This window comes from Lichenostomus cassidix, chromosome 15 (assembly GCF_008360975.1).
Source record: "Lichenostomus cassidix isolate B80296 chromosome 15, HeHo_3.0, whole genome shotgun sequence".
In the NCBI taxonomy this organism is placed as follows: domain Eukaryota; kingdom Metazoa; phylum Chordata; class Aves; order Passeriformes; family Meliphagidae; genus Lichenostomus; species Lichenostomus cassidix.
In genome coordinates, this window is record NC_139496.1 from 7,837,535 (window position 1) to 7,864,400 (window position 26,866).

The following is a 26,866-nucleotide window of genomic DNA, read 5'->3' on the forward strand; positions in this document are numbered from 1 at the left end:
GAAAAAGCAGCAACATGAGCTACTTGAAATATTAGAACGAAAAACATATTTTAAGAAAAGAAACAAACAGTGCTTCAAGTCACTATACTTTATTAATACTTCAGAAACATCAGATCCTACAGTGGTAAGTTCTTATCCCCACCTGTTTCCAATCACTGCTTTCACACAACTTCTTGCAATATGCAAATAGATACATGAGGCACTGTGTGAATACAAAAGTGACAATACAAAAAAATCCCAACAATTAAACCTCATGCAATACATACATATATAAAAAAAGGTAATGCAGCATAATACACACAAGAACTATTAGAACAATCCATGTAAATGAATGTACAATATGCATAGCATTTAATGATCAATGACAACAGGTTTCTGACCTGTGCATAAAACCAGTCAGCTTAAATAAGAGTTTTAAGAGACTAGATAACTGGTTAAGCCACAGCTTATAAAACCTGCTGTACTGCAGCTTTTCTGCTCAGGGTCACAAGTGCAGATTAGCATACAAAATAAATAAGGACTATGATTCTACAAAACTTGGCTAACAGCTCCTATTTCAAAGTCACTGGCCCTCTTACTTTCATTCAAGGTTCATCAGCCAACACAGCGGCAAGAAATGTGCCTAAAGCAACAGCTCTGCTCTTGTACTGTTTTAATACTGATAAGAACATACATCTTTAAGTCAGCAGGAGTAGTTACAGCGGTCTAACTTACCACTACACAAGCACAGGACTGACGTTACAGTACAGAGCAGACCCTGAAGAATGGCACTGACTGAGAGGTTGCTGAGCCCCAGGGTGTGCTGCTGCTCCCAGCCTGACTGCTTGGCCAACTGGGGTGGGAGAGAGAGAGAGCTGGGGAGGTGAAGGAAGGCAGAAGGCTTCTCCCCCCACTCTCAACAGTGCAAATGTTTGAAAACACAAACAATCTGCAGGAACAAGGAAATACAAAGACAAGAACGTTTCTAAAGTCCTGTAATTGGGGTGAGAGCTATTGTTACCTGAAACAAGCTTAAATGTTCCTATGGAGGAAGACACAAATAACAGGATTTTCTTCTTACATAGCCAATACTGGTCCATGCCAAAGACAACAGTTACTGTAGTCTCTAATCTTCCTAGCTGACATGGGTTTTTTTACACTCTTGGTGTTGCAGGCCTCCAAAGATCAGACCACATTCACTATGGACACAGATGAAGTGAAAATTATAAAGTGGCAACTAAACTGACTTAACAGCCAATAGATTTTACAGCCTAAAAAGCAGCATTTTGGGGAGGGAGGGGCTGACAATGTAAAAGGACATAAAAAAATAGAGAAAAAGAAAATTGGGAAGAAAATAGGGAGGACACAGAACAGAACTGGCTTTCAGAAGAGGAAGTAAAAGTAATTAAAGTCATTAAGTTAAAGGAACTTAGAGTTAAAAACTTTATACTGGCCTCTTTTTGTCAATATAAAGTTTTGACCCCAAATAAAACAAGTATCTTGCTATTAAACACACTGAAGGAAAAAAAAAACTGGGGAAAAAACAGACAAAGAAAGCAGCCTTAATCATCCAATATTCAGCCAAATGCCTTTTCACAAAGTTATAAAGGGCACCATGAAAGAAAGTATTTTTATTGCCCTGAGAAGGTCCCCATAGGATCACCCTAGTTTCTTAGCTATTATCTCTTTATCCTAGGACATCCAAAAGAACCATCATTGCTTTGATAAAAGGATAAATAGTTCCTGGCAGTAATGATGGTCACACATTCCAACTCCATTTCCAAAGCAACAAACCTTCTACCTGCCTAATGTATTGCCTCCAAAGGGATAAACAACTTCAAGCAGTGATCCACTAGATCAGGAAGGACGAATGACATTCCTTTGCATGGAAATCCACAACCATCTAATCAGTAATAACTTCAGTATTTGATATATTAATATCTCCTGGAAATTAGTAATCAGGCTTAATAGTTGAGAGAAAATTCAATAATCAGAATCTAGCTAGTCACAAAGCCCAGATATATTTAACTTTCTAAGGAGCTGAATGTATCTTGTCTCTTCAACTAAAAAGCACATAATAAGACACAAAACTCTGACTGAGAGGAGTTTGTTATCAAAATAAAACAGACATTACAAAGCAGCCAAATTCATTTGCTTAAAACAGTGGTTTTCAGCCGACAGTGCACTGCCAACTCTTCTAGGCTGCTTTTTTTTATTCCATTGTTTGCATTCCAAGAAGCTTGAAAACATTTCTTTTCCTATTGATTTTGTCATCTTCTGTTTAACAAAAGCTGCATCTTGCTACATTTTCCATGCAGCCAACACAGCTGTCCCTTGTTTATTTTTGTGTGCACCAGCAGCAGCACGCAGCTCAGAACATGCATTAAACCGGGGACGCTGAACAGCTTGCGAGCCTTCACATCTGATGGGTCACACCAAAATAAAGGTTTAAGTGATCCTCTGGAAGATTTTGGTTTCCTGTTCCATGCAGAGATAAGGTTATCTGTCTCAAGAGATTATCAGCTCATTTTAGGGCATTATTTTAAGAAGTATATATGACAGATACATGTTCAGAGGTGCAGTCACTCCTTCAAGTCTCCATTTGTTTACTTCTCAGCTGACATGACTGATATAAATAAAAATAGCTTTAAATAAAATAAAACAAAATCCAAGAAATATATTAAACCCAACCAAAACACATGCAGTGTCTGGCTTAGCTCTTAGAGCTGTCAATGCTGCAAAACAAATACTCCACAGGGCTGGCTAGTTTAGTGGCTCAATTTAGTAACAGAGAGGACCAGCCTCTTGGTTTTGATGCTGTTTAAAAGGTTATGATGAGCTTGGCAGAAACCCCCCTGCTTTCCAGCACTACTCAAATGCTACAAGACCTGCCATAAACTTGTGTTTCAGGAGAGCACATAACTAGATGTAGACTAGGAAGTTCTGCATTCATTTGAAGGCTCATCTTTCTCCTTCTCCAATCTTTCCTGGGCAGCAGTTTGTTCATCAGCAAGGTTTGTTCCTCAAAAAGGGGGAATGGACCATTTCTTCCTAGCAGGATTCTGTCTGAAGGCACAGGCCCAATTGCAAAAAGGACAGCAATAGAATTAAGCAGAGAAATTTAATTCAAGGTTAACCAGAGCTAAATTATACATGAATCATCTGCAATCTGCTCTGTTGTGGCTAACATACCCCCACCTTCTCCCTAAAGCATTTGCTTGATACTTCAGTACTATAAGACTAGAAATGGCTGGTGCTGTACATTCAGTACATGCATCCACAAGAATACAAATAATTTAACCAACGGAGTCAGACTTACAAATAAGTAGAGCTGGAATATTAACTTTGACTTTACTGGCCATGCCCTTTATAGTTTGAGGGTATTTGATGGTTACCTTTTGTGCAATGCCATTTACAAATACCTGTGTCCTTGGCCACTTGTTTTAGAAACACCTTTCTAAACTTAGTTTTTAAAGTCTTTAGGTTAGTTTTTAGGTGGTTGGTTTTTTTTCTTTAACCTGGGAGGAAAGCTTCAACCTCAAGGAACTGATTTAAACTATCAACTGAAAACAGGTTTTCCAGTGCATAGAGCCAACTTATCTCTAGAATTGAGAAAGCAAGAGAAGCACTTTTTCCAACATCTGACAAAAAAATGGAAATTTTAGTGGTTCCTAACAGAAAGTTAATGGCATTGGAAATGCTTTTTAAAAGAGCAGTATCACATCTGACTTTGAATTGAGATAAGTGTCTATTAAATGCTATTAAAGTCATCACTGTGATAAACACTACTCAACTGCCAACTCTGCTGTAACCACTCCATGCCCAATTACTCATCTTCCAGGGCTCATCATCCCCTCCACTCATTAACACACTCCACGTTTACTCACAGCAGAACTTGCACAATGACCAGGACCTGCAGAGGCTGGGTACTCCCTCTTAGCACTACTTTACATGGGAGGAGGTTTGGAAAAATCCATTTAGTAGCATTAGCTTCCAAGGCAGCGCTGAGGGGTCACAGTAAGTCACCTTGGACACTTTTAGTGCCATTCCTTCTTTGGCTGTTTGAAGACAGAGTTACCAAAGACGAGCTCTGCCTTTTTAATGGGTGTGCTTCTAATTCTTTCAAACACTGGTATTTCGCTCTAAAGAACTGACATTTGTAGCTCTATTTTCCAGCCCACTTCCTTTTTAAAATAGGCATTAATAATACTTAAATGCATTCCTGTCTCTCTCTTTCACTCCTCCATCACTCAGAGGGTGGATTTTACTTAATCTCCCTCTGTTCTAAAAATTTTCCTGCATTTCTATCACCTGTATTCTCAGAAAAAAAAAAGCCAAAACGAATCCCAACAAATGTCATTTGTAAAATTTTAATCTTGTCTCTGTCAGACTCAGAATATTCACTGTCTTAGGTGTGTGTCTTTGTAGGAGAGGATGGGAAAAGGAAGGGAAGGTAGAAGCATGAATTACCCATAAGCAAAAGAGATGCTGGATATCCACAAAGTAGAACAACTGAAGCCAGTTTCCAATCAAACAACAAAAGAATGCAAGTGCGCTGTTTTAAAAATTCAGCCTCCTTTAAAGAGCAATTTTTCTTCTGCTGAGCACTAAAATGCAGCAGCAGACATTCATCTGGAGTCTAGTAAGACATGAAAATTATTGAACATTTGCCTTGAATCCTTCAGCTAATTTCTATAGCTTCCTCCAAACAGTATTTGAGATTTGCCTAGACATGGCACATTAGGAATTACTTATTCTGCTGATGGGATGCAAACTGTCTTTTTCGATCCATTACAATTTCTGCAGACCTGACCAGACTTTTTAAAGCTAGCAGAAAGTCTCTGAAAACAAAAAATACTTTTAATCTACACTGCAATCGGTATGAGTTCTCAAAGACTGTTCCTATCCACTTACATCTCAAAGAAATGAAGTACTATGTCAGTCAGAACGAACAGAACTGTAAGGGTACAGCTTCTCAGAATGCAGAATTTCTTCCCTAGAGCATTGCTTGAGAATTAGATTTTATGATTGCCACAGAGAGCTTTCTAAAGGCCCACCATAAAACAGAAATTATCAAATTTGAAGCCAAAAAAGATATTCTCACATGGCTGCAAGCATCCATCAAAAGACTTGTGACTTTCTTTCCTCTGTAATGCAAATCTGCCCAGAAAAGGTTGAAATAAAAGAATCATTACAAAGAGTTTGGCTTGTTTAGTCCCCTCCACCTTTGAGGAAATTTGGCAAATTTCAGAAACTAAACCATACCATGAACTTACCAACATTTCAAACCTACCTTCATAAATGCAATAGCTTCTGTCTCTCCTGATAAACCTCAGATAGCAATGAAATGAAACAATTCTGCATGACTCTTACTATACTAACAACAGAACTATTTCAAAGACACCAAGAGGCACTAGTGGTCATCAGGATTTATCATGGAATGAATATTTGAGCTAGGAATCATAGAGAGATGAGTTGATAAACCCAATGGCCTTACTGCACAAGTGTAAGGGCTTCCTTAACTCAAGCAGGTTCACTACAAACACTGATGCCCACCCCACCAGGCTGCTGCAATGGAAATCCTTCCCCATGTATTTTAGGACAGCAAAATATAGGATTGCAAACTGCTTAGAACCTTCTCAGAAGAAAAGCTCCAATGGCATAACAAGGCCGTCACTGTCTGAGCTGCTGTGTAGTGAGAAAGGAGCTCACTGAGGAGTTCCTGTGCTAAAAATGGTTGGATCTTCCACAGTAATTCCAGCAAACACTGTGGGTCACTGCATCATCCCACATCAGCAAAGGATCCAGAGACTCTGTGGACACAGACAGTGCTGCTCTGTTCTTCCTCTGAGCCATGCCAGCTCTTCTACCTAAACTTCCTCCCTAAGCGACATTAATGCTCACCATATTCTAGTCAACAGGACTGACATATTGCAATGACGTGTGCTTCTAAATGCGGCATACAATCTTGCTGCCAGATGCAAAGCACTTTTTGTTTAGACACTGAAATTAATAACAAATTTACCATTGAGCCTTCAGATCTTGTGGAGTTCTGCTAGCCAGGCAAGACAAAACACAACCAGAGGCTCTAGCATGGCATGAATAGAGCAGTTGTGCAACACCCTCACACATTCATTACAATTCTTTCAACCTCTGAGCTTCACAGTTCCTTAGAAAGTTATTCAGACCCAAAAGGTTCATGAAGTGTGGCCAAATTAACTGTCATAAAAACTGTTCCTAAATTGTTTCTAGTTTGTGTTAAATTTTCTTGTGAAGGTCAGAAGTTACTTCTTTTTATATGAAATAATTACTCAGATTGATAGTTTATGGTTAACTGTCTAGAGCTTTTTGCACAGGGCAAGGAGTAAGTCACAGTGAAGCTTTCTCTACAAGCCACAAGATCTGGCAACAATGAAAGAGATGTTTTCTTGAAACCTAGTTACTACTAAAACAATTCACAAAACTGAAACATTTAAGTGCATTAATGAAAACAAAAAGTCACATTTTAAAGTCTAGGAACTGGCTCACCGGAACATGACAAGCAGCCAGAAATCCTTGGGTGAAATATTTAAGGCACTTGAGGGTAGTCAGTTTTTTTACACCAGATAATAAAGACAGAGCCACTTTAGAATTCCAGTTTAAATAGAAACCACAATAAAATAAAGTAACACTGCAAAACATTCCTCCAAATGTAAAGTTCAGAAAATCAACAAACACAATAAAAATAAATTTCTCCTTTGTTATAGTACACAAAATAGTGGCAGGAAGAGCACATTTACCTGCCTGAGCACACAAACTGTAAAGATCTCTCTCAAATACCACAAGAGGGGTCTTTTCAGGTTGCCAAAAAGCCAATAAGCATGTTTGTTAGGGAGAAATAATCCAGTGCAGTTAAATAGCAGATTCCAGTTCATAAACCAGAGCATCCCAGAAAGCAGTTGATTTTCTGTCATTTTCCCTGGGGTATTTCTAGCTAGCTTTCCTGCTTTTTTTGGAGCATCCAGTTTCATTTTCTCCTCTCCATATACACAAAATTAAATGCTTCTGTTTGAATAAAGAGGCTGCATCATTCTTGTAGTATCTTTGGTACAAACCAAAAGCACCTTACACAGCACACTGGTGTCACCCAGGCCCTACACCCCGAGCCTGTTCCTACAGAACACACACAGGAAGCTTTTCTGTGGCAGGGACAGCTCCTCCCCTCCAACCTCCAAAGTAACATCACAGTTAAGTACAATGTAACAGTGCTCTTTTTAAGCACTAATTTAAATTTTCACTCAGAATTCATGAAATGCATATTCTCATTCATTAGCTTATACTTATAGCTTCTTACCACTTGTGGGGCAGAGTGGTATGACCAGCAGCCCTGGGCCACACTTTAGTGTCTGCTCCCAGAGATGAAATAGCTGTACAAATCTCCACGTCTGCTCAGTGGTTTTTGAGGGGAGGGGGAAGAAAGGGAGAAGGAAAAGACAAATAGGAACTCAGTAAAAGGGGTCTTGCCTTTCTGTTCCATGTTTGTCCATTTGCCATTTTTTCCTGAAACATTTTGCCTACTGTATCAGAGGCTTCTTCAGTGGAAAGCAGCTCCTTACATGAACTCACATGAACATTCTGGACTTAACAGATTCTGTCACTGTGTGGCTGCTGCCTCACAGCTGAGGAAGTTAAAGGGTGAGCTCTGGGCATCATCAGCCCGAGGGCTCTTAGAGTCTCTGAGACAGTCTGCCAGGATGTCCTGAGGATCCCTCAAGAACACCACCAGAACAGTGATGTTGTCACTGGATCCATTTTCCTTGGCAGCAGCCACCAGTCTTTCTGCTGCTTTGAGCCCCACTCCTTTGGTCTCCATCAAGTGATCCAGGACCAAGTCTACGACCTCATAGGGCTTGATGGCATCAAAGAATCCATCACAGGCAAGGAGCAAGTAATCTTCTGAGCCAGTCAGCTCGAAGGAATCTCCATCTGCATCACCGGAGACGTAGGGCTTCTGGCATATGTCACCTGAGACAAGCAAAATAGCAAAGGCTTTATTACTTCAGATGTAAACAGTTACTTCTTCACCCACCCATTGCTTTTACCATCCTCAAGGACAGCCAGATCATGTTCCAGAGGTGCCTGATACAGGACAAGAGTAGTCAAAAGCTGTGGAATAAGCACAGAAGACTTTTGTTTCTTTAAGGACGCTTGGAACCTACTTAAATCCAGTGGATTTCTGAGCAATTACTTTAATTTATGCTCCCCTAATTTTGCAGGGAAAATAAGGAATTTATCCCTAAGTTTTTTCTCTAAGAAATATATTTGTGCAAGGAGCTAGTCAGGCCTTCATTTTGCAGGCGTGCCTCTTGGACAGTCTTCAGAATGCCATGAAAATAAGATTTTTCTTAGCTATCCAGATATACAGCACAATGCTCTAAGAATCTGCTCGTTTTGTTTAGTTCATCAGTTTTACATGCCCATACTTATTAAATATGGGTTGTTAGTGATCGAAATAGCATTAGACAAATTCCATATTAATCTGCTCCCACTCATACATTACATTTATCTACTGTATTGCCCAGGGTTTTTTTCTCTTTTTGCCAGAGATGGCAATTAGCAAAGTAAGCTTGTTTAGTAAGATTGTAAGAATACTACAATTAAAATGCCCTAAATTGCTGGATATTGAAGGAGAATGCAGTGATATGACTTAGACAGAAAGACCTGCAGTCAGGAAAAAGATACATTCATATTAAAGTGGGCAAAAAACCCCTCACAATTCAGACATTCAAGCACATAAAGGCTAAATAAACATTTATTGCTTCCTCCACTTTTACAAATTAAATGCTACACACTTGTTAAACTACTGTAAAACATTACAATAATTTGGGCATTTATAAGAAGCAAAAAACTTAGTAATAAAAAAAAATAGGACTATCATGGCTAGTATGTAAAATAAAACAACATTCTATGCCCATGGTAAAACCAAGATGTAGCTGCAAGCCATGTCAGTCCTTGCCTTATGGGAAGGACAGTAAGGAGTCATTTACTATTTGTCTGATGCTGAACAAGACACCATTTACAGTAAACATAGTCTCAGGTGGTGTGTTTCAATCAAATTTAATCCCAAGTTTACTAATTCTGATGATTTTTCTCACCAATTGCTCTGGAAACAGCCAAGGTACCATTAACCCGCCAGCAGTCCATGTAGGTTACACAGCCACCCAGAGTCTCAATCCGTGCTTTCTCATCCTGAAAAACAGTGGAATATATTTTTTTATGCTGCTACAGCAGCTTCTGTATTTCTATAATGAATATAGCAAATACACACATCAGAATTTAGCACAGAAACATGCACTTAGGATTACTGGAAACAAGCCACTACTTTCCATCCCTGCTATGGCTTGTCCACACAGAAGTGGAATTCTCAAGTTTTTGTACTGTCACATCCTTTCCCATATGGATGAGTAAATTTTCCTGCCACTTCTTCCCATTCCATATAACAACTGGGTCACTATATGAATGTTCAGAATGAAATACATGTTAACTAGGCTAAGTAACAATTGCCTTCGCATTGATACTCCTTTGGCTACTCAGTTTTGCAAATATTCATGCAATGAAGGTAAAGGGTCATGCAATGCTAAACTTGCAATATCCCCATCCAATTTCATTGGAATAAAATATTTGGCTATTTAAAATAGATAGAAAATGCAATACACTTTAAGCCAGTTAGGCCAGTAGATTGGCATTAGCTTTTCAATGACAGTACTGCATATAATGAAAGACCTGCATTATGCTAACATTTAAAATAATTATTCTTAAATTACTAAGATATTTTGTAACAGGCAGATTTATTTTCACACACAAAAGTCCTGTGAAAGTCTTTAATTACTGCAAATTTTGAACAGACAGTCTGAGTAGGAACTGAAGTCAGGACTATCAGTGCCACTCATTAGTACTTTCAAGTGGGCAAGGTGTAGGGATCCCCTTGTCAAGACACAGGAGTGAATGCAAAACAAGAAATTGTTAACTCCATACATCCTACTATACAATATATGTAATTATGTAAAGCACGAAACATTTAAAAAGGCTTGACTCCAAAAGGTTTCAAGAGACAATCTGCCATCACGCACTTAAGAGGAAAAAGCAAGTCAGACTTACTTCTCTTTCTGGTTTGTGAGGTTCCATTAATGTCACAGCTTTGCCTTGCTGCACAAGCATCACCTGAGAGTCCCCCAGCCATGCTATGTGTAGCTTGTTCCCTACGATCAGTGCAGACACGCCTGTCGTGCCACTCCGCAGCTTCTGCGGAAGGAAAACAGGTGCGTCAGGTGACTATGCAACAAGCCCTACTAGGATATATGGCAATATTGAATACAGGTTTAATCACACTAAATGAAGTTGATTAGACCTGCTAATCCTAATTCAGGTACCTGAAAGTAAAGTACAAGATAGTAGAGAGACTTGAAATAAACTATTTATAAACATATTTTCCAATATGCAGATGATTAATGCTGTCTCTTATGTTCTTCCTTCTCTTACTATTAATTCCAAAACTGATCTAGGAGACTAAGAGCTCTACTGTTTAAAACACAGACATGCAGAAGAGCAAGAGGGTCTGAATTTCAGTAGAATGGACATTTCACAAACAAACATTTCTATCCAATCCCCTTCACATCCTCCACTAACACTAGCAACTACCAGATACCTTGCTCCACACAGAGCCCCTTATCCTTGGGTATTTAAAGTAGAATGTCAAAGGAAAAAAAAATCTAAGCATCCTAGATTCCCTGCACAGATTAGTGAGAGTCAGACATCATGAAAATGTTGGTCCCTCTTCTGTACCTCACTGACAGAAATGAAGATACTGACAATGAGTATTTCCATAGTACTCTAAGAGTTCTCAAACTCTGTAAGGTAGATTTGAAGAAAGAATGTTCATACCAACTCAATTCAAAGCTGACCAATAAGTTTAATGAACTGAAGAGTCTGATTTAAATAATAGAACACATTTTTCACTTATAACCACCAGTGACACTAATGGTGGGACAAGAAAGAGGAAGACAGTGACCATATTATCAGGAAGAGAGAAATCTCTTTTCCAGGTAAGAGGTAGGACAACAGAACATCTAGAGGCTGCTTGATTTAGACAAAGAGGCACCAGTATTCTCTCAAATAATTGGTATGTCAGAATCATTAAAATCACTGTAGCATTTCTTTTCAATTACTCATCTTGAACTCCCAAACACTGGTTTTCCTCAAAATAAGAAATAATTTGATCAAACAAAACCTTTATATGTAGTATAATTTCATAAAGAAGTCAGTGATTCAAATAAACTCTACTGTCAGAATTTTCTGGATAATACCACATTGTCCAACAGTTCTCAGTGTTATTTAAATACAATAGACTTAATCTCTACCCACTCACCTCTCTTTTGGCTTTAAAAAGAAACATTTCATCTGTCTTCTGGAAAGAGCATTTCAAGGCCTCAGCTGGATTCTTAACAATCTCTTCATGTAACCCAACGTTCACATGTAAGTGGGTTGCTGAGTAATTGGCAGCATCCACTCCACCGTGGCCATCAAACACCGCAAAGTAAGCGCGATCAACATCGTCCTTTGCAGGCAGGGAGACAGAGGAAGACATTCATGTTCAAAACCAAAATAGCTCACAGACTGCTACCAACAAGCAAACTGCTACTCTTGGCTTTCTTCCATACAAACTTATACATGCACAAAATGCACAAAATGGGTACCTAGCAGGAATACTACCTTTCTTCGTTTGCTGTTAGTCACTTAATGCCCTTGAACATAACCTGGAATTAAAGCAGCAGACTACTGGTTATGTAGTACCCTGGCAGTTTCATAAACTGGCACTTGTACAACTGCTGTTCTCCCCCTTTCTGCTCTTATTATCATAGAATGGTTTGGGCTGGAAGAGACCTTACACACCATCTTGTTCCATCCTCTATGCCATGAGCAGGAACACATTCCACTAGACCAGGTTGCCCCAAGCCCCTCTCTCATAGCCCCTTTAAGCACTGGAAGTTGCTATAAGGTGTCCCCAGAGCCTTTTCTTCTCCAGGCTGACCAATCCCACTTTTTTCAGCCTGTCTTCACAGCAGAGGTGCACCAGCCCTCTCATCTTTGTGTCCTCCTCTGGACTCTCTCCAGCAGGTCCATCTCATTTTTACGTAGTAGGTCCCAGAGCTGGACACAGCTCTGCAGGTGGGGTCTCATGTGAGTGGAGTAGTGGGGCAGGATACCCTCCCTTAGCCTGCTGCCCTCACTGCTTTTGATGCAGCCCAGGACACATTTGGCTTTCTGAGCTGCAGGCACACATTGCTGGGTCACATTGAGCTTCTGATCAACAAACTGCTCCTCAGTCCAAGTCCTGCTCCTCAGGGCTGCTCTCAATCCATATATAAGTTGTGCCAGTCACAAGAACATTGCAACTCCAGCAACATAACACGAGGTGAACTTCCCATCTCCCCATATCATAACTTATGACATGAATCCCAAAGTCGCAAGATCCTCCCTGCATCACTTCTTTACCAGGGCTGTAGTTGGCCTCCAGCAATCTGAGTGACTAAGTCCTTGCTCCAGTGCAGACACGATAAATAACTTATGGCAACAAATTCACAGATCATCCATCACCAGGCCCCTGTGCTTCCAGCAATGTTGAACAGCTGCCCAGCTGGCCTTCCCTGTTGTGTGCAGACTTACTGATAGACCAAAGAGCTGATTGAACTCCGGGAGCAGGACGTGGCGATCCTCCATCTTGCGCCGAGCGTTGCGGATGGCATGGATGGACACCAGCAGGAAGCGCGTCAGTGGCCTCAGCGGTGGCAGCTGCTTCTGCCACTCGGAGCACACATCCCTCAGCTTGTTAAAAAAGCAGCGCTGCAGCGACTCCCCATCCAGCACTGACAGCACAGAGACAAAACAGTAACTGCTGTGTCCCACTTTCCTACTCTACCCCATCTTTGGCCTGTCTTTCCTTCAAGTTTCTTTCCCTACAGCTACATACACATATCCAGCATCCTGTCTTTACAGGCTCTGCAAGGATTAAAATGAGGTCCTGAGAATAATGTGGAGAGAAAGTTGCAGTGGAAAACAGTATAACACTAAGGATAACAGCAGCTTCTTTACTTGCTAGTTCTTTTTCAAAATAGAGGCTTATCAAGCAGGTGATTACATTACAAAAATCATAAAGACCCTAAAAAAAAAAATCAGTCTGGCATATTAGATATAAATGTTATTACCTAAGTAAATTTAGTAAGATACAGTTGTAGGAGCTCCTCCCTACTGAAAAATAAAAGGGAATCATCAAGTGGGCAGAAAAACCTTGAAGATGAGATTGCTGTTGCCTTGGACACAAGGGTTGCAAAAGCATAGGCCTGGCTTTGGGTCAGGTTATGTCCTACTGAACCACTTCCACTGAAACAACAAGGAAGTCTGAGGATGTTTTGCTTAGGTCAATAGCTCAACTCATAGTTGAGCTGAACAGATTAGAATTTTAAGCTGTTATCTTTATCTTTTTAAATACTCACGGTTGTAGGTGCTGGAGGGACAGAACACTTCCGCTACTCTCCAGCTTTGTCATTACAGAGCAGAACTGCAAACATCCATTGGGCATAGCATGAAAAGCTCCAGCCAGACACTCAAATCCTTTTCTGGATAGATCCCAAAGATCAATTAATCCAAACTTATTGTTCATCAGACTGAAAGGCTTGGTGCTTGGCATTGTGTCTAGCTTTGCAACAGTCTCCCTCCAAACAGGTAACAATTTAAAGTTTTGTTATTTGAGTAGGAAACCTGCCTCAATGCTAAATCAACTAACTTCAAAACACACTTTAAAGAACATTTATAGAGCAAAAATAATTTGCTGGTCACTAGTGTATATTCTAAAGAACTGCAGCCCATGAACTATCTTTCCTATAACTATTTTATCCTGACTCCTGCTAACACTACTTGCAATAAAGTTTCCACAGATTTTGTTTTGATAACTCCTGGTTCTCAAGCATTTTTTTTTTTCTCAGCAACAGTCAGTGGCTGGCCAGCTTCAGATGCATCTCTGGGCCTGGAGAATTGAAAGCTTAAATTTAAACACACATCTTTGATTAGCAGCCACTACATATTAATCAAAATTATGGTTTTGATTTTCTTAATATGAAGGTGTTAACGGGCAAGCTATTAAAACCTTTAAATATGAAATCATCCCATCTATAAAATAACTAAGTAGGACAGCATCTTAGACAGCCTTGTCTACAGCTATTAGTTTACATATTTGTAAATGTCTAGACTAATACTGACCAGAAGGCACATATTGCTGTTTAAATATTAAGCTTGTGAAATCTGACAAAGAATTTAGTACCTCAACAGCAGAAATGCTTCTGCAGCATACCATAAACAGTGGTACTCACACGTGCACACACCCTCCCCCCCCACGTTGCTTTTATATAATCACTTATTTTTCATTCCAAGAATGCTTTTTTCTGGGCAAATTTATTACTGCAGTGCAGGGAGTCCATACTGTGCTGTAGCACAAGGAATATCTTTCCTTCTAGTTGTACAGTTCAAGTGATGTAATAGCAATTACAAGATGGGGAAAACAAGTACAGCCCATGGGTGCAGAAAACGGAATGCCTTTAAAGTAGCAGTTCCTTGCTGTGATCAGGCAATGCAAGTACCTGAACAATGAGCAGATTTCCATTCTGTTTGATAGGGGAATGAATGCTCAATAGAGATTTGATCTAAATGGCAATGGTGACACAAGAAAGAACAAACAAAATACACAGGAATATGTAAAATGGAAATTAAAGAAGGTTTCACCCATCAGAACAGGGAGGGTTCTGGGGCATTTTCCAACAAGTAATAGTGAGAGAGAATGTGAACTAGTACAATATTAAGCTTATCCAAGGATTTTCCAGCTTTGCCTGTGCTATCCTAAAAGTAGGCTCCAGTCCTATCTTTATGGCCTTCAGAGTAAAACAGCAGCCTGAATATTCTACAAATGTCCCCAGTATACAGTAACCAGAGATATTAGATGCTTGTGACCAAGAAAGTGTCCATGTCCTATCAAGTTCTTCATTACTCCCTGTTTCTAAACATTATCACTTTATCATTCAGATAGGGTTCGCTTTGGTTGTTGGCCCAAGATTTACATAAAACCCAGAACAACAAATTATAATCCTAGGCTCACAAACATAGCATTTCATGTCTTCCATTACTGCTACAATTCACCTCAAACATAATTACATGAGAGTCAACAAAGAGTCCGCAGCAGAGTGACTGCAGGATACTCTGGTAACAGTTTCCAACTGCTTTGTGAAAACCTACGTAATTATCCTAGGTGAGTTACAATATGCTGCTTCTGATTTTCCTGTAGAGGCTGCAGGGATCTGGTCACACTGAACTCGTATTTGCCAGCTCCCCCTCAAGGCAGAATCCTGCCCCAGGCCAGGTTAGCTGCAGTAAGAGAAGCTAACAAACATTAAGGTGAGGGATGAGATAATCAGGGTGCAGCATGACTTAATTAACTGAGTTCCCCCTCCTGCTGTTTCAGACTTGGATGTGAACGCTAAAAGAGGCTTCTGGGAAGTGTCATATCCTGGCCATTGCAGTGCCCTGTTAGGGGCACACTGAACTGCCTCTCAAGCCATCTCAGGGAAATGGAAGGGTGAGTATTTCCTCTTACAGAACAAACTGGTTTGCCTAAGACATTTCTCCTCCATTTCTATCTTCTACTCTGCCTGCATCCTGCTCCATTTAAATCCTTGGCACTGGGACTGAAGGTTTGGTGAAGTCTAATGTTAAACGCTTCAGCACGTAAACGCAGCAGGACCATCTGTTACACAAGGCACAAACCCAGTACTCAGTTACCAATGCCTATTCTCTCTCCAGCTAACTCAGGAAAAAATGCAGGCCTCAGGTAGAAGACACATGCATCAGGTTCTTCTTCTCTCAGCAGCCCATTTTTATAAGGGAGAGTGGGAAGAAATCATCAATAACGACAGACTATTGAGCAACTTGCCAAGAGAGAGATCTGGAGTTTCAGAATGTTCAAGCTGTGGAAGAGCCAGAATCTGGTTGCCAAGACAAAAGCAAGATGGTTTATATGGATGAATTGAAGGTGTTGGTGTGGCTGTACAACAACTGTGGTGATGTCAACATCAAAACACAAGAGCTAAGGTCACCCTACCAAAGGGAAAAGGGCACACTCTTCCCTTCCCAGAAAGCCAACCCACAGGATCAGTCAGGGCTCCAGACACTGTGTTTCCATGTTGCCCGCAGAACTAGTACAGCTTCCTTTCATCCCACAGATACACAGCAAAAGCAAATGAAGTTCCATTCACTGCTGCTTGCCAGGCAGCCTAACCAAATAAATCTGGGAAACATTTCAAAACACCAAAGTCTTCTGACAGACAGCCTCTGGGAAAACCACAGACGGAAAAGTAGTATACTTACAGGTGAACCTTTCCTCATCTCCTTCTCCCTCCGTTTCCACATTTTGCAGCTTAAATTCAGTCAAGTCTGTTTGGAGAACTTCATCAACTGCAGCATGGATCAATGATGCTGCAAGAAGTGGTGAAACACCTCTGCTGGTAAGAAAAGGAAGGGAAAGCAAAACAGACTGCATTAGTTTAAACTGAGCTACAACCTCACCAGTGTGTGGCTGGTGACCTCAGACTTAGAAAGCATTACACACAATAATACCAAGTTCATTAGTAAACTAGTAGAGAAAGCCATATGTTCAATATTTATTCACACAAACCTTTAGTAAGATTCTCAGTTAGACAACTGCTTTCTCAAGAATGCAAAGAGGAAGAAGTGTATGAATCATATTTTCAAACTGTTGCCTCACACTCCAGTCACAGATGGTACCTCCTTCTCTTGAGCTCTCAGATGGAAACTGCTACCTTCAATTCCAGCCTCTGAACACACACATTTTGCTTCTACTCACTACACAGCATTTCTTGATTGCAGTCAACAGTCTCACCACAGACAGCATCAAGATCTCAGCATTGTGGTAGATGCAAATCTCTAAAATGGTTACTTGGAACTCCCTTTCACAAGAAAAGTCATGCTTAGTGCTAACCTACAGCCCTTAACATTCAGTTTATTCTGACTGGATGTTTTCCAAAGAAACCACACAGGAAAGGGGTACAAAGAGTTGAGACTGGGGACTAGGATAAGAAGAGACTCCAAGACTTGTGATTTAGATGAAGCTTTTAGGCATCTACATGACAACAATGCTACATGATCTGCTCACCCTCTCCTGATCACTCAATACTTTATTTGAGCCACATGCTTTATAAGAACACACTTTCTTTTGAATGCTTTTGAATCTGTAAACATAAGTCACATCCAACTCTAAAATGAGGCTACTATAAAATAACACCTATATTCACTATAGTCTCATGGCAAACACTAATAACTACAGTGCACAACACATGCTCCAGTCATTTCTATGAGCACAATGAAAAACAAGCATCAACATCCATAAAAAGCCACTTTATCCATTGTTCATGGAGTGTTTCATTCCCACAAAGTATCAAATTACACAACCAAAGCAAATACCACGTTAAGGCACCTACAGCAAGTCAAGGACAAGACTGTTTTGCCAGGAAACATTTAGAAAGTTCTGCATAAAACTGGTTTGCTGGGGAGTGTGAAATGGTGGGAGCAACTGGTCTGTGATGTTGCTCAGTGCTGAGTGGTCTGTGCACACAGAAGGGCAGGGAGGGGAAGCCCGCGGGGTTTTAGATCCCAGTGACAACAAGCTGAAATGCATTTTGCCATTGTGCTCCTGAAAGAGGCCTTGTCACATCCTCACAGCCGTGTGCGAGTACCTCCCGTGGCAGCAAACAGAAAGCATTGTGTCAGTCAGCAGGCTCCAACACAGGCCTGCTTTATGCTACACATTCTGTGGCAGTGACGGCCCACTTTAATGAGTTATTTCGGTACTTCAAATAGATGGCAATGTGTTTGCAGTCCTTTCAGTGCTAGCTGCAGTCATGTCACATCAAGGGGAAACAGAATGTGGCTTTTTATTTCTTTTTTAAGTCTAATATGTTTAGGGGAGTCAGCCCCTTTCCTAGCTCAGTTAAAGTAACAATGCCCACTTATAATGGCTCTGACACTGACAGACAACTTTTTAAAAGGTCAGGCAAGAAATACATCCAAAACAGATATGGCACCCCCTGCCCTTCAAAATGCTGCTTCCTGCTTTTGTTTGCATAAGAGAAAAAGAAAGGAATATGAAAATATAAGCCGCACAAACAACATCAGATGTGTTGGTGATGCTGCTGAAATTCAGAAGCTTTAATCAAAGCACGTTTCAGCTCCAAGAATAGAGACAAGAAACATCAAGAAAACAGCTATGCATTTAGCTGCACAATGAGAGCCACAGCTTCAGACATCTTCAGAATTCCTCTGCTATGCCGGAGGAAAAAAAGCAAATCTAGCTTGGGTTCACAGCTCAGCATCAGAAGAGGGCTTAATACTTTGATTTTAAACTTCATCGATCTCTGCTTTCCAGAGTCCAGGATTGCTGAACTGGGTCCATAAAAAGCAGCTTAAACAAAAGGAAACCCACTAAGTGCAATAATGCACAAGTCCTGTATAAACCTCTGCTTACAGGATGTCTGTAACAAAGAAAAACTTTACAAATTATGTCACATCCTTCAACTTTTTCCAGTTGCCACACAGTTCCTAAAAAGGAAATTCAATGATTCCTCAGCACTGATATGCTTCATTCACTTTTGCTGCCTATGTATTTCCTCCCCCTCCATATTTCTGCAAATATATAAGTGATTGTTTATTGGGATTTTGTTATGCAGTCAACAACATCAAACAATTGATTCTGACACACTGACAAAAGATAAAAATCTAAAAAAATTACCCAACCTATTTAGTTCAATCTCAGTTTGGAACACAACATACTTGTGATTACTTTATAAACTCTTTATTATAACATTACCACATTGCCAAGACTGGTTTTTACTTGGGCTCAGGTAAATGGAGCTCCAAGGAATGGCATTTTTCATTCAAGTTCAATGCTTACAAGTTCTAAGTTCATCTTCTAAATCAGAGACTTCAAGAGTTAACAAAATGTGTCATTAAAAAAGAGCAAGAACTGTTGCTTTAGCTGAGAGCTACAAGGTCTCACTTGGCTGGAGAGTATCTGGAAGCAGCTACAGTACCTATGGCAACCAGTGCAAAAGTAACCCACTGCAATTACCATTACAGACTTCAAACCTTTCCTGTAAGCAAAGAAGAATGTCACTTATTGTTAAAATCTTCCTTTCAAAGGAGCCCAAGACACCCTGGTGATGAGCTGAACCAAGCATAATTTAATCTCCATGAATCAGAAAGAACACTGTAGCTGTATCCTAAGTGGAAAACCAACTGTATTGGGAAGAAGAGGAAAGCTGGTGGGGTGTGCAGAGGATGGTAGTTTTAGAGAATCTTGGAAGAAACATGTCAGCCCTATTTCTATGACACACACAACACTAAACACTCAGCCTCAGCACACACAGGCTAGTAGTAAACAGACTTTGAATTTCTTTGCCGCAGGCTATTACTTTGCTAACATAAAGGGTGTGTTTTGACCACAATAAAAAATATTTTTAAAGTGTTAAAGCATGTTGTAACAGTGCAGATGAGGCATTGTAGCTTCACCAGCAGCTAAAGTCAGATCAGCAGTGGCTGGAGAGTGGAGTTCATATCCTCCAGCCACTCACAGTAAAATACAAGCCTCGTTTCAAAAACCTGAGTACAGATAAGAGACGTAAGTTAAAGAGTAAAGCAATACTTATGCTAATAAAGAACACTCTTAAATTTATATACCAGCCTCCTCCTTGAAAGATTCTGGACTACTGGACACACTCAGTACTGGTAAAAGGAGCTATGCAAAGCTCCTGCTGCTATACATACCTCTGGGCCAAAATAAAGTTACACACGGAAGTAGAATGCAATTATGATATTTTGCATACTTTAGATTTGCCACAAATTACAGAACAGAACTCACTTCTCTTGTTGTTCATGTTGTTGCTCTAACACAATTTAGTTATCTATTTTATTTCACTCCAAAAGACCAGCTGTCACACTTACAGTGATAACTGCAGGCTAGAGCACCCCTGTATAATCCTCTTTTCCTTTCAGAGTGTGCGTATGCACATACGTTGGGAAAAAAGAAGTGCTATCTCTGCTAGCACAAGCTCTAGAGTAAGTCAGCTGCAGCTGTCTGATGTCGGAGGGAAGATACATTTGTGCCCTGATTTGCTCCATGGGCTCTGTAACAGCAGAAGATCACACAAAGCACAGGTCTGCCAGGGAGGCAAAGCCTGTCACTGCGGGCTCCGTGTGTGTTTCTAGCATGTTACAGCTCTATCAGCACTGGGTTTAGTGCAGATCTGCAAATGCCAGCAGTTCTCCAGCAAGTGAAAGATCCTCTCACACTGCCAAAATAATAGCAGGTCACAAGTTTCCTCAAACAAAAGCTGCTTGTATTCAGTATTTTCTCCCCAATCTGCTACTTTTCTTTCCCTTTCTCTTTTTATTCTTGTAATCAACCACAGAATGTTTCCACTCAAGCAGCTCTAAGCATTAGCATTTATTAGAGCAGTACTCAGAGTTCCCAGGGTGATGGTGGCCAGAAAGTACAAATATATATCCATTAAGGAGAGAACATCTGACATCCTACAATGCACAGGAAGTTGTTTCTTGTGTTAATGACATCAGGTCATTAAAGGAGATGAACAACAGGGAATCAAAACAAATACAAAAACAATGCCACACACAGAATTTCGATCTCTTATGGTTACATGAAATGTTTTTTTCCCAGCTTTTCCTACGAAACTACCAGAAGCAGCAGCTTGAGAATCCAGAATCCATCTGTTTAGGCCCTTCAGTCATTACTGAACAGTTTTTATACAAAACGTGCAATGAAGAGTCACCTGCTACTTCCATTTCATTCTCAGCAGGAAGAAAAATCACACAGCAGAACAGGAGAGGCTTAATTCCACAAAAGCCACTTTTCAATTAAGCCCTAAACATGTTGTTTCAAAATTGATTATTTTTCTTGAAACAACAACAAAAAGGGTGTTTCACACAGTTTATGAGACCAAGATATGCAAACATGTTCCCAAGCAATGAGAAGTACCAGTGCATTGCACTAAATGGTACAAATTAGGTATCAGGAAGTTTTAGGGGATTTATTAAAAGCAGAGGTCACAGTAGATGGTAGTTTTCACAGAAGAAGAGAGTAAAGAGTTTTAAGGAGAGATGGGGCAAATCAGAAGCAATATAAGATTTTCTTTTCCCCCTCCTCATGCTTAAATCACATAAAAACATCAAAATATCAAAATTGCTGAATTAACTACTCTAAAAGCAGGGAATGATGGAAATAAAGATGCCAGGGCCACACCTTGGGTGTAAGCACTACAGTGAAAAGCACAAAGACAAAAAACAGGATGCTGAGGCAACAGCAGATCACTTGGGAGGGGGCAGAACAGGAAGCCCAAGTCTCTCAACTGTTATTGTAGTAAATCTCCTCAAACAGGAAGGCTGCAGGAATTGCACATTGTTTTTTGGATATGTCACAGGATGGCTATACAAGTTTCAGCTCCTACCAAGGGGAAGATGAAATTTCTATATTTGGGGGTCTGATTTCATCTCATGTTCTGTTGTAGTGAAAGTCAGGAACATTTCAGGTTAATTTCTAAGCTTTGGAAGTAACAAATTCACAATCAACTATTTTCACAGACTATCAGAACAGCTATTACCCCAAAGTGTACATTAATCAAAATTCTGCAAAGCAAGAACTACTTAAGCCTGCTCTGAATTATTCAGAACGTTATGTATATGTTTAGCTGCAGTTAGCAGCAGGCAGTTCCATTGATTTAAATGAACTATTCAAATATCCGCAAAGCTTCACCAGATTAGTGATTCAGGGGCAAGGCCTGACAGGGAGCAAAAGTGGTTTGTTGGTTTAGCTGGTGTTTCACTATGGTTGCTGCATTTTCAGAAATTTTTAAAAATAATTAATTTTAGGTTAGGACATTAACCTGATGTATCCAACTGCTTCCACGTAAAGAGATATGTGTGCAGCCTTGAAGGAGAAACAGCATTCAGAACCTCCTTGCTGGACCCAGCTAATGTTATTCCTTGGTCCATTCTCTTCTCAATAGAAATCCTGATCAGTAGCGGAGGAACAATGCTCCCAATGGAAAGGCACAAAGGTTTGTGCCTCCAAGCAACTGGAAGAACAAGCTAAACACCACCATATGTTGTCCCATGAGCCGAGGATATTGCTGGATCTTTATTGGCTCTGGACCTTTATTGGCTTGGGCCCTTCAGGGCATGACCCACACATCTGTGCACATGTGAATGAAGTACCTGACAACACAGAAATGAGAAGCAGAACAGCAGAACTGGGTGTCAAACTCGATTCCCAACAACACTTTGATCTGCAGAGAAATGCTTCATCAGTACTAATCACCATGTAAAATACATTCAGTGATGCTGGAGTGTTAGAGAAATCTCACACTCAGGAAACAGAACAAGCATCAATGCCAGAAGTCAGCAAGGTACATCCAATAACATCTTCATAGTGTTATACCTATGTAGATTGACACATTGTTATTTGAGGGTGTGTATTTTTCACCAAACTGCCATCCATGTGTCTGGGATGCTGCAATGACAGCCTGCAGATCACTGGATCTCAACTACAATGACCTCTGGTGCAGTCACTAATCTGCCACCACTTCTGCATCTTCAACAGTTTTTATTCAAATATTTAAATGTCTTCTAATGACAGCCCTCTCCCTTATTTTTCCATTTCTTAAAACCTTTAATATGATTCTTTCTCTTATTTCTTACTATTGCCTCATTTGTTTTATTGAGCATTCACATCAACAGAAAAGTTCACTTAGCCTTCAAAGCTGCATTTTGAGTTGATCTACAGTAGCAAACGTGGGAAAGAAAATGTAACGTTGGCAATTTCTCACACAATGAGAGACTTCAGTTTTAGTTTCTAATTACAGGGATTATGAAAAGAAGGCCTGCAATTTCAAAATACAAGATTCCTGTCTTGGCCTTGGGCTGTACCAGTCTTTTTCTCCACATGCAGGAACTCAGCCTATCCAACAGGAAAATGCAGCCTTTTGCAACTGCAAAATAAGGTTCGTCTTTGTCATAGGAGTCCAAAACTGAGCTATAATCCTGCAGGGATCCCTACTTTTGACATTTCAGGTACACTATACTACACCCAAACACATGGCTTCACCCAAACACGAAGCTGCCTGCAGCCAGCCACGAGAATTTATAGAAACACTTATCTATTTGTGCATTTCACAAGCATTTTGTGAAAATGATAAATAAGTAGACTGCTGTATTTCAATTCTGCTTTACTTTCTGTAGCTCTCTTTCCCTTCCTTTTTTTTTTTTAATTGCCAGCTCAGGAGTTGGGCAGCTCCACAAGACAGGCTCTGGAGCCAGAACTGGCTGCAGGGCAGGTATGTGAAAAATGCAGTTTCTGACACTGGCAGGCTCCTCTGTGTGTAAACAACAGGAGTGACAGGTGAGATGAAAGCATTGCAAAACCAGCATTCCTCCTCTGTTTCCACTTGCTACCATGCCCAATAGACAACAACAGAATGTCAGCAGATATGCAGCTCAGAAACACTGATTTTTTTAAGCACTGCAGTTTGAATAACATATCCCATAACTCTACAGCTTCATACCTTCCTCTCTAAATCAACTGTAGAGAGCATCAGCCTGGCCCACGTGGCAGAGTGGGTGCCATGTGGTATTTGTTCAAGACTGGCATTACTCTTTCTTTAAAGCGCTCATCCAGAACCACTCTTGTTCCACAGAGTTCAAAGATTCAGTGCACGTGATGAATTTGCAATCTTGCTGGGGAATGCAACAGCTGTGTTTTGTTCAAGAGCAATTTAGTCAAAGCACAACTAACTAATGCAATGATTATCCGGGACTTTTTAAACTACAGACTGAGAAATTGTATTTCTTGAGTATGCATTTCTCATCTTCAGGTTTAGGCACACCATTTAACTGAGTGATATTATGTCCACAGTCATCTCCATAATACAGAGCACAGGAGTAACTCGATTTTTGAAGCAAATTTCTCAGGCAATTTAAATATCTAAAAATCACCTATACACTTTCAACAACAACAGAATCTATTTGGTGTTCATAAACTCACCAGATGGTAGTTAAAAAGGCAAGCAATTCAAGCCATGCTTTCTATCAAATTCCTCTAGTAACCATGTAACATTCAGCATACACCTAACCAGAACTAGTCTCCTCCACACCCCTAGAACCACAGCACAGTCTGATCACCACTCGAGTTCTTTTAGACTATCCCCAATCCCTGTTTTTGACTAGTACAAGCAGGTTAGTGAAACAGACTGTGGTAGGAACTTTGTAACAACTGGAATTCACAGGCCCTACTGCCAAAATGCAAGAAGAGTGAAGTATCAGGAGACAAGAAATTGGAGGGAAACAACTTGTTCTTGATGGAGCACTGACTTCCAAAAGAAGTAAGTCACATCCACATTCTTAGCTGTGTTAAAGAGGACGCCTAAACTGTTCAGGATAAAGGTTATAATGATAAAGTCAAAGGATGACAGAAACATCACTGATGAGCAGCTGTGTGTTCAGGCGGTGGTGCGACTATGATCCTGAAGTTTTAAGCAAACATCAGCTTGAGAAACCCACACAAGCACATCCCCTGGGGAGGGCCGGGGAGCCGAACAGCCCTGCTAGCCCTGCGAGGCACATCACTCGCTCCCTCCCTGACTCTAAGCTGACCCACACAGGTGTCCTGAGGGACCTGCATTCACGCTATTGCCACTTCACCAAGAGTATCGCCCTAATTGCAGCCTTGTCACTGAATCCGCACCGACGGATTTTTGAAAAGAGAGGAATATTTTTGAAAAGCACACACAAACAATACTATAAAGGCACGGGGCCGAGGGCCTGTGGCCTGAACAGAAGCATGCTATGAACAGTCACAAAAAGTAATTTGGAAGGGGGAACAACAAATAAATCAGTTAACCTCCGAGCCTAAATTCCCCGCAGACGCTGCGGGCTCTCCCCCGCCCCGGCGGGCCCGCGTCAGGAGGAAGCGCCTCCCGCCCCTGCACCTGCCGCGGCCCCGCTGCCGGCCGGCCCCGCTCCCTCACGCCGGCCGCCAGCGGCGCCCCCGGGCAGCCCGGCCGCAGCTCCCCGCCCGCCCCGCCGCCCCCTCACCTGCTGCCCAGGAGGCTCCTCGCCCGCTCGGCCAGCGCGCCCGGCACCTCGGCCCTGCTCAGGGCGCCGCTCCCCGCCGAGCTCCACGGCAGCGGCTCCCCCGGGCCCAGCGGGGCCGGGAAGTCCCTCAGGAAGGAGCTGAGGGGAGCCGCGGACGGCTCCGGTTCCAGCGCCATGGCGGCGCTGCCCGGCCGGGTGGGGCGGGCGGGGCGGGGCTGCGGGAGCGCTGCCGGCCCCTTTAAGGGCGCGCGGGGTGGGGCGGGGCGGGGCGGGGCGGGGCCAAAGCAATGCCCGAGCGCGGGATGGAGCTGCCGGTGCCGCCGCGGGGAAAGGGACCGGGCGGGATGGGACCGGGCGGCAGCGCCGCTTTCTCCCCGCGGCAGCTCCTGGTGCCCTCCTTCCGCACCCTCTCTGCCAGCAGAAAGGTGTTTCCCAGGGATGCCTCTTCACCGAGTTCTCCCCGCGCTCAGCACCCACGGAATGGCAGAATAACCTCAGTCGGAAGGGACCATCGGGATCACCGAGTTCGAATGCTCGCTCCACCCCAAAAATCCCACCATGTGCCTAAGAGCATCGTCCACTCATCTTATGGCTTCCCCTCCCTCCAGACCCTTCCCCGTCCTCGTGGCCCTCCTTTGCATAGCTTAATGAATTTTTTGACATTGAGTGCCCAAAACTGCACAGTACTCAAGGCGAGTACTCACCCAGGCGAGTGGCTTTTCCATCCTAAAATACCTACTCCACATCAGATTATGAAGAATTACACAGCCTGACAAACCACACAGAGAGATGTGTAAAAGGCAAGGGTGCAAAGAGATTTTACAAGCAGAAGTTTGCCTGCAAATATCCAAAATAAAAGCCATGATTGAAGGAAGAAGAGAACACTCCCACTCAGCTCAGAAGCCATGGAGAATGACCAATGGCAGGTTTTCCACATTTCCAGGACCATCTGCAAGCATCACAGAAATCCCAGCTGGCAGCAGCAGCCAGCTGGGCACACACGAATGTTCAGAGCAGTTCCTGGTGTACCAAACCAGGCTAGAGGTAAGAGAGGACTTGAATGACTGAATCAGTACAAGCACCCCGAAAGTTCTTGCAGTTTATGTCAAGACCTGTGACTCTGAGACACCACATCAAGTTGATTTTTAAAACACTGTCGTGGTTCTTCATGAAAAGAAGCTATTTGCTCCAACCTAAAGGAGACAGACTGCTTTCACCAGAAAGAACTACAAAGAACTACAGAAAAAAACCCTTCTACCTATGGCTGGATATTCTAAGTACTGTTAAAACATAGGTCATGTTTGAGCTGTAACTGTATAAACATTTGATCAGAGGAAGAGGCTTGGGGCTGTGGTACTTGGGCCATGTTCTCTGGTTCAGTAAATGTACACACTGTGCCAATTAAAACAGCAGAGTTGTACATTACCTTTGTAGGGACTTGCCTTTCCTCTCTGTTGCCAGAGAATCCTGTGTCAGGTCACACTCTGCACACTGTGTTCAAACACAGCAGCCTTTGCAGCTCCCCTCTGACCACTAGTGCTGAAACTGTTTTAGGGCTATAGATGACACAAACTGTACTTAAGCAGATGACCAGACAGGCTCAGCCATGTACGCATGAAAGGAAAGGAGAGAG

At 41.6% G+C, this 26,866-nt stretch overlaps 1 protein-coding gene across 2 annotated transcripts; it reads right to left on the minus strand.

Moving 5' to 3' along the window:
* Positions 1-73: 73 nt before the first annotated feature.
* On the minus strand, positions 74-25,446 carry PPM1F (protein phosphatase, Mg2+/Mn2+ dependent 1F). 2 transcript variants are annotated; one of them, XM_085075849.1, is made up of 7 exons: positions 25,234-25,446; positions 16,426-16,556; positions 12,682-12,881; positions 11,384-11,572; positions 10,117-10,260; positions 9,114-9,207; positions 74-7,983 (listed from the first exon to the last, which is right to left on the minus strand). In XM_085075849.1, the coding sequence occupies exons 1-7, from the start codon at positions 25,407-25,409 to the stop codon at positions 7,613-7,615; spliced, it is 1,305 nt and encodes a 434-aa protein (XP_084931975.1). In that variant the 5' UTR covers positions 25,410-25,446; the 3' UTR covers positions 74-7,612. The 2 variants fall into 2 exon arrangements, with proteins under 2 accessions (XP_084931975.1, XP_084931974.1); XM_085075848.1 differs by having other exon boundaries at positions 16,426-16,559.
* Positions 25,447-26,866: the final 1,420 nt, after the last annotated feature.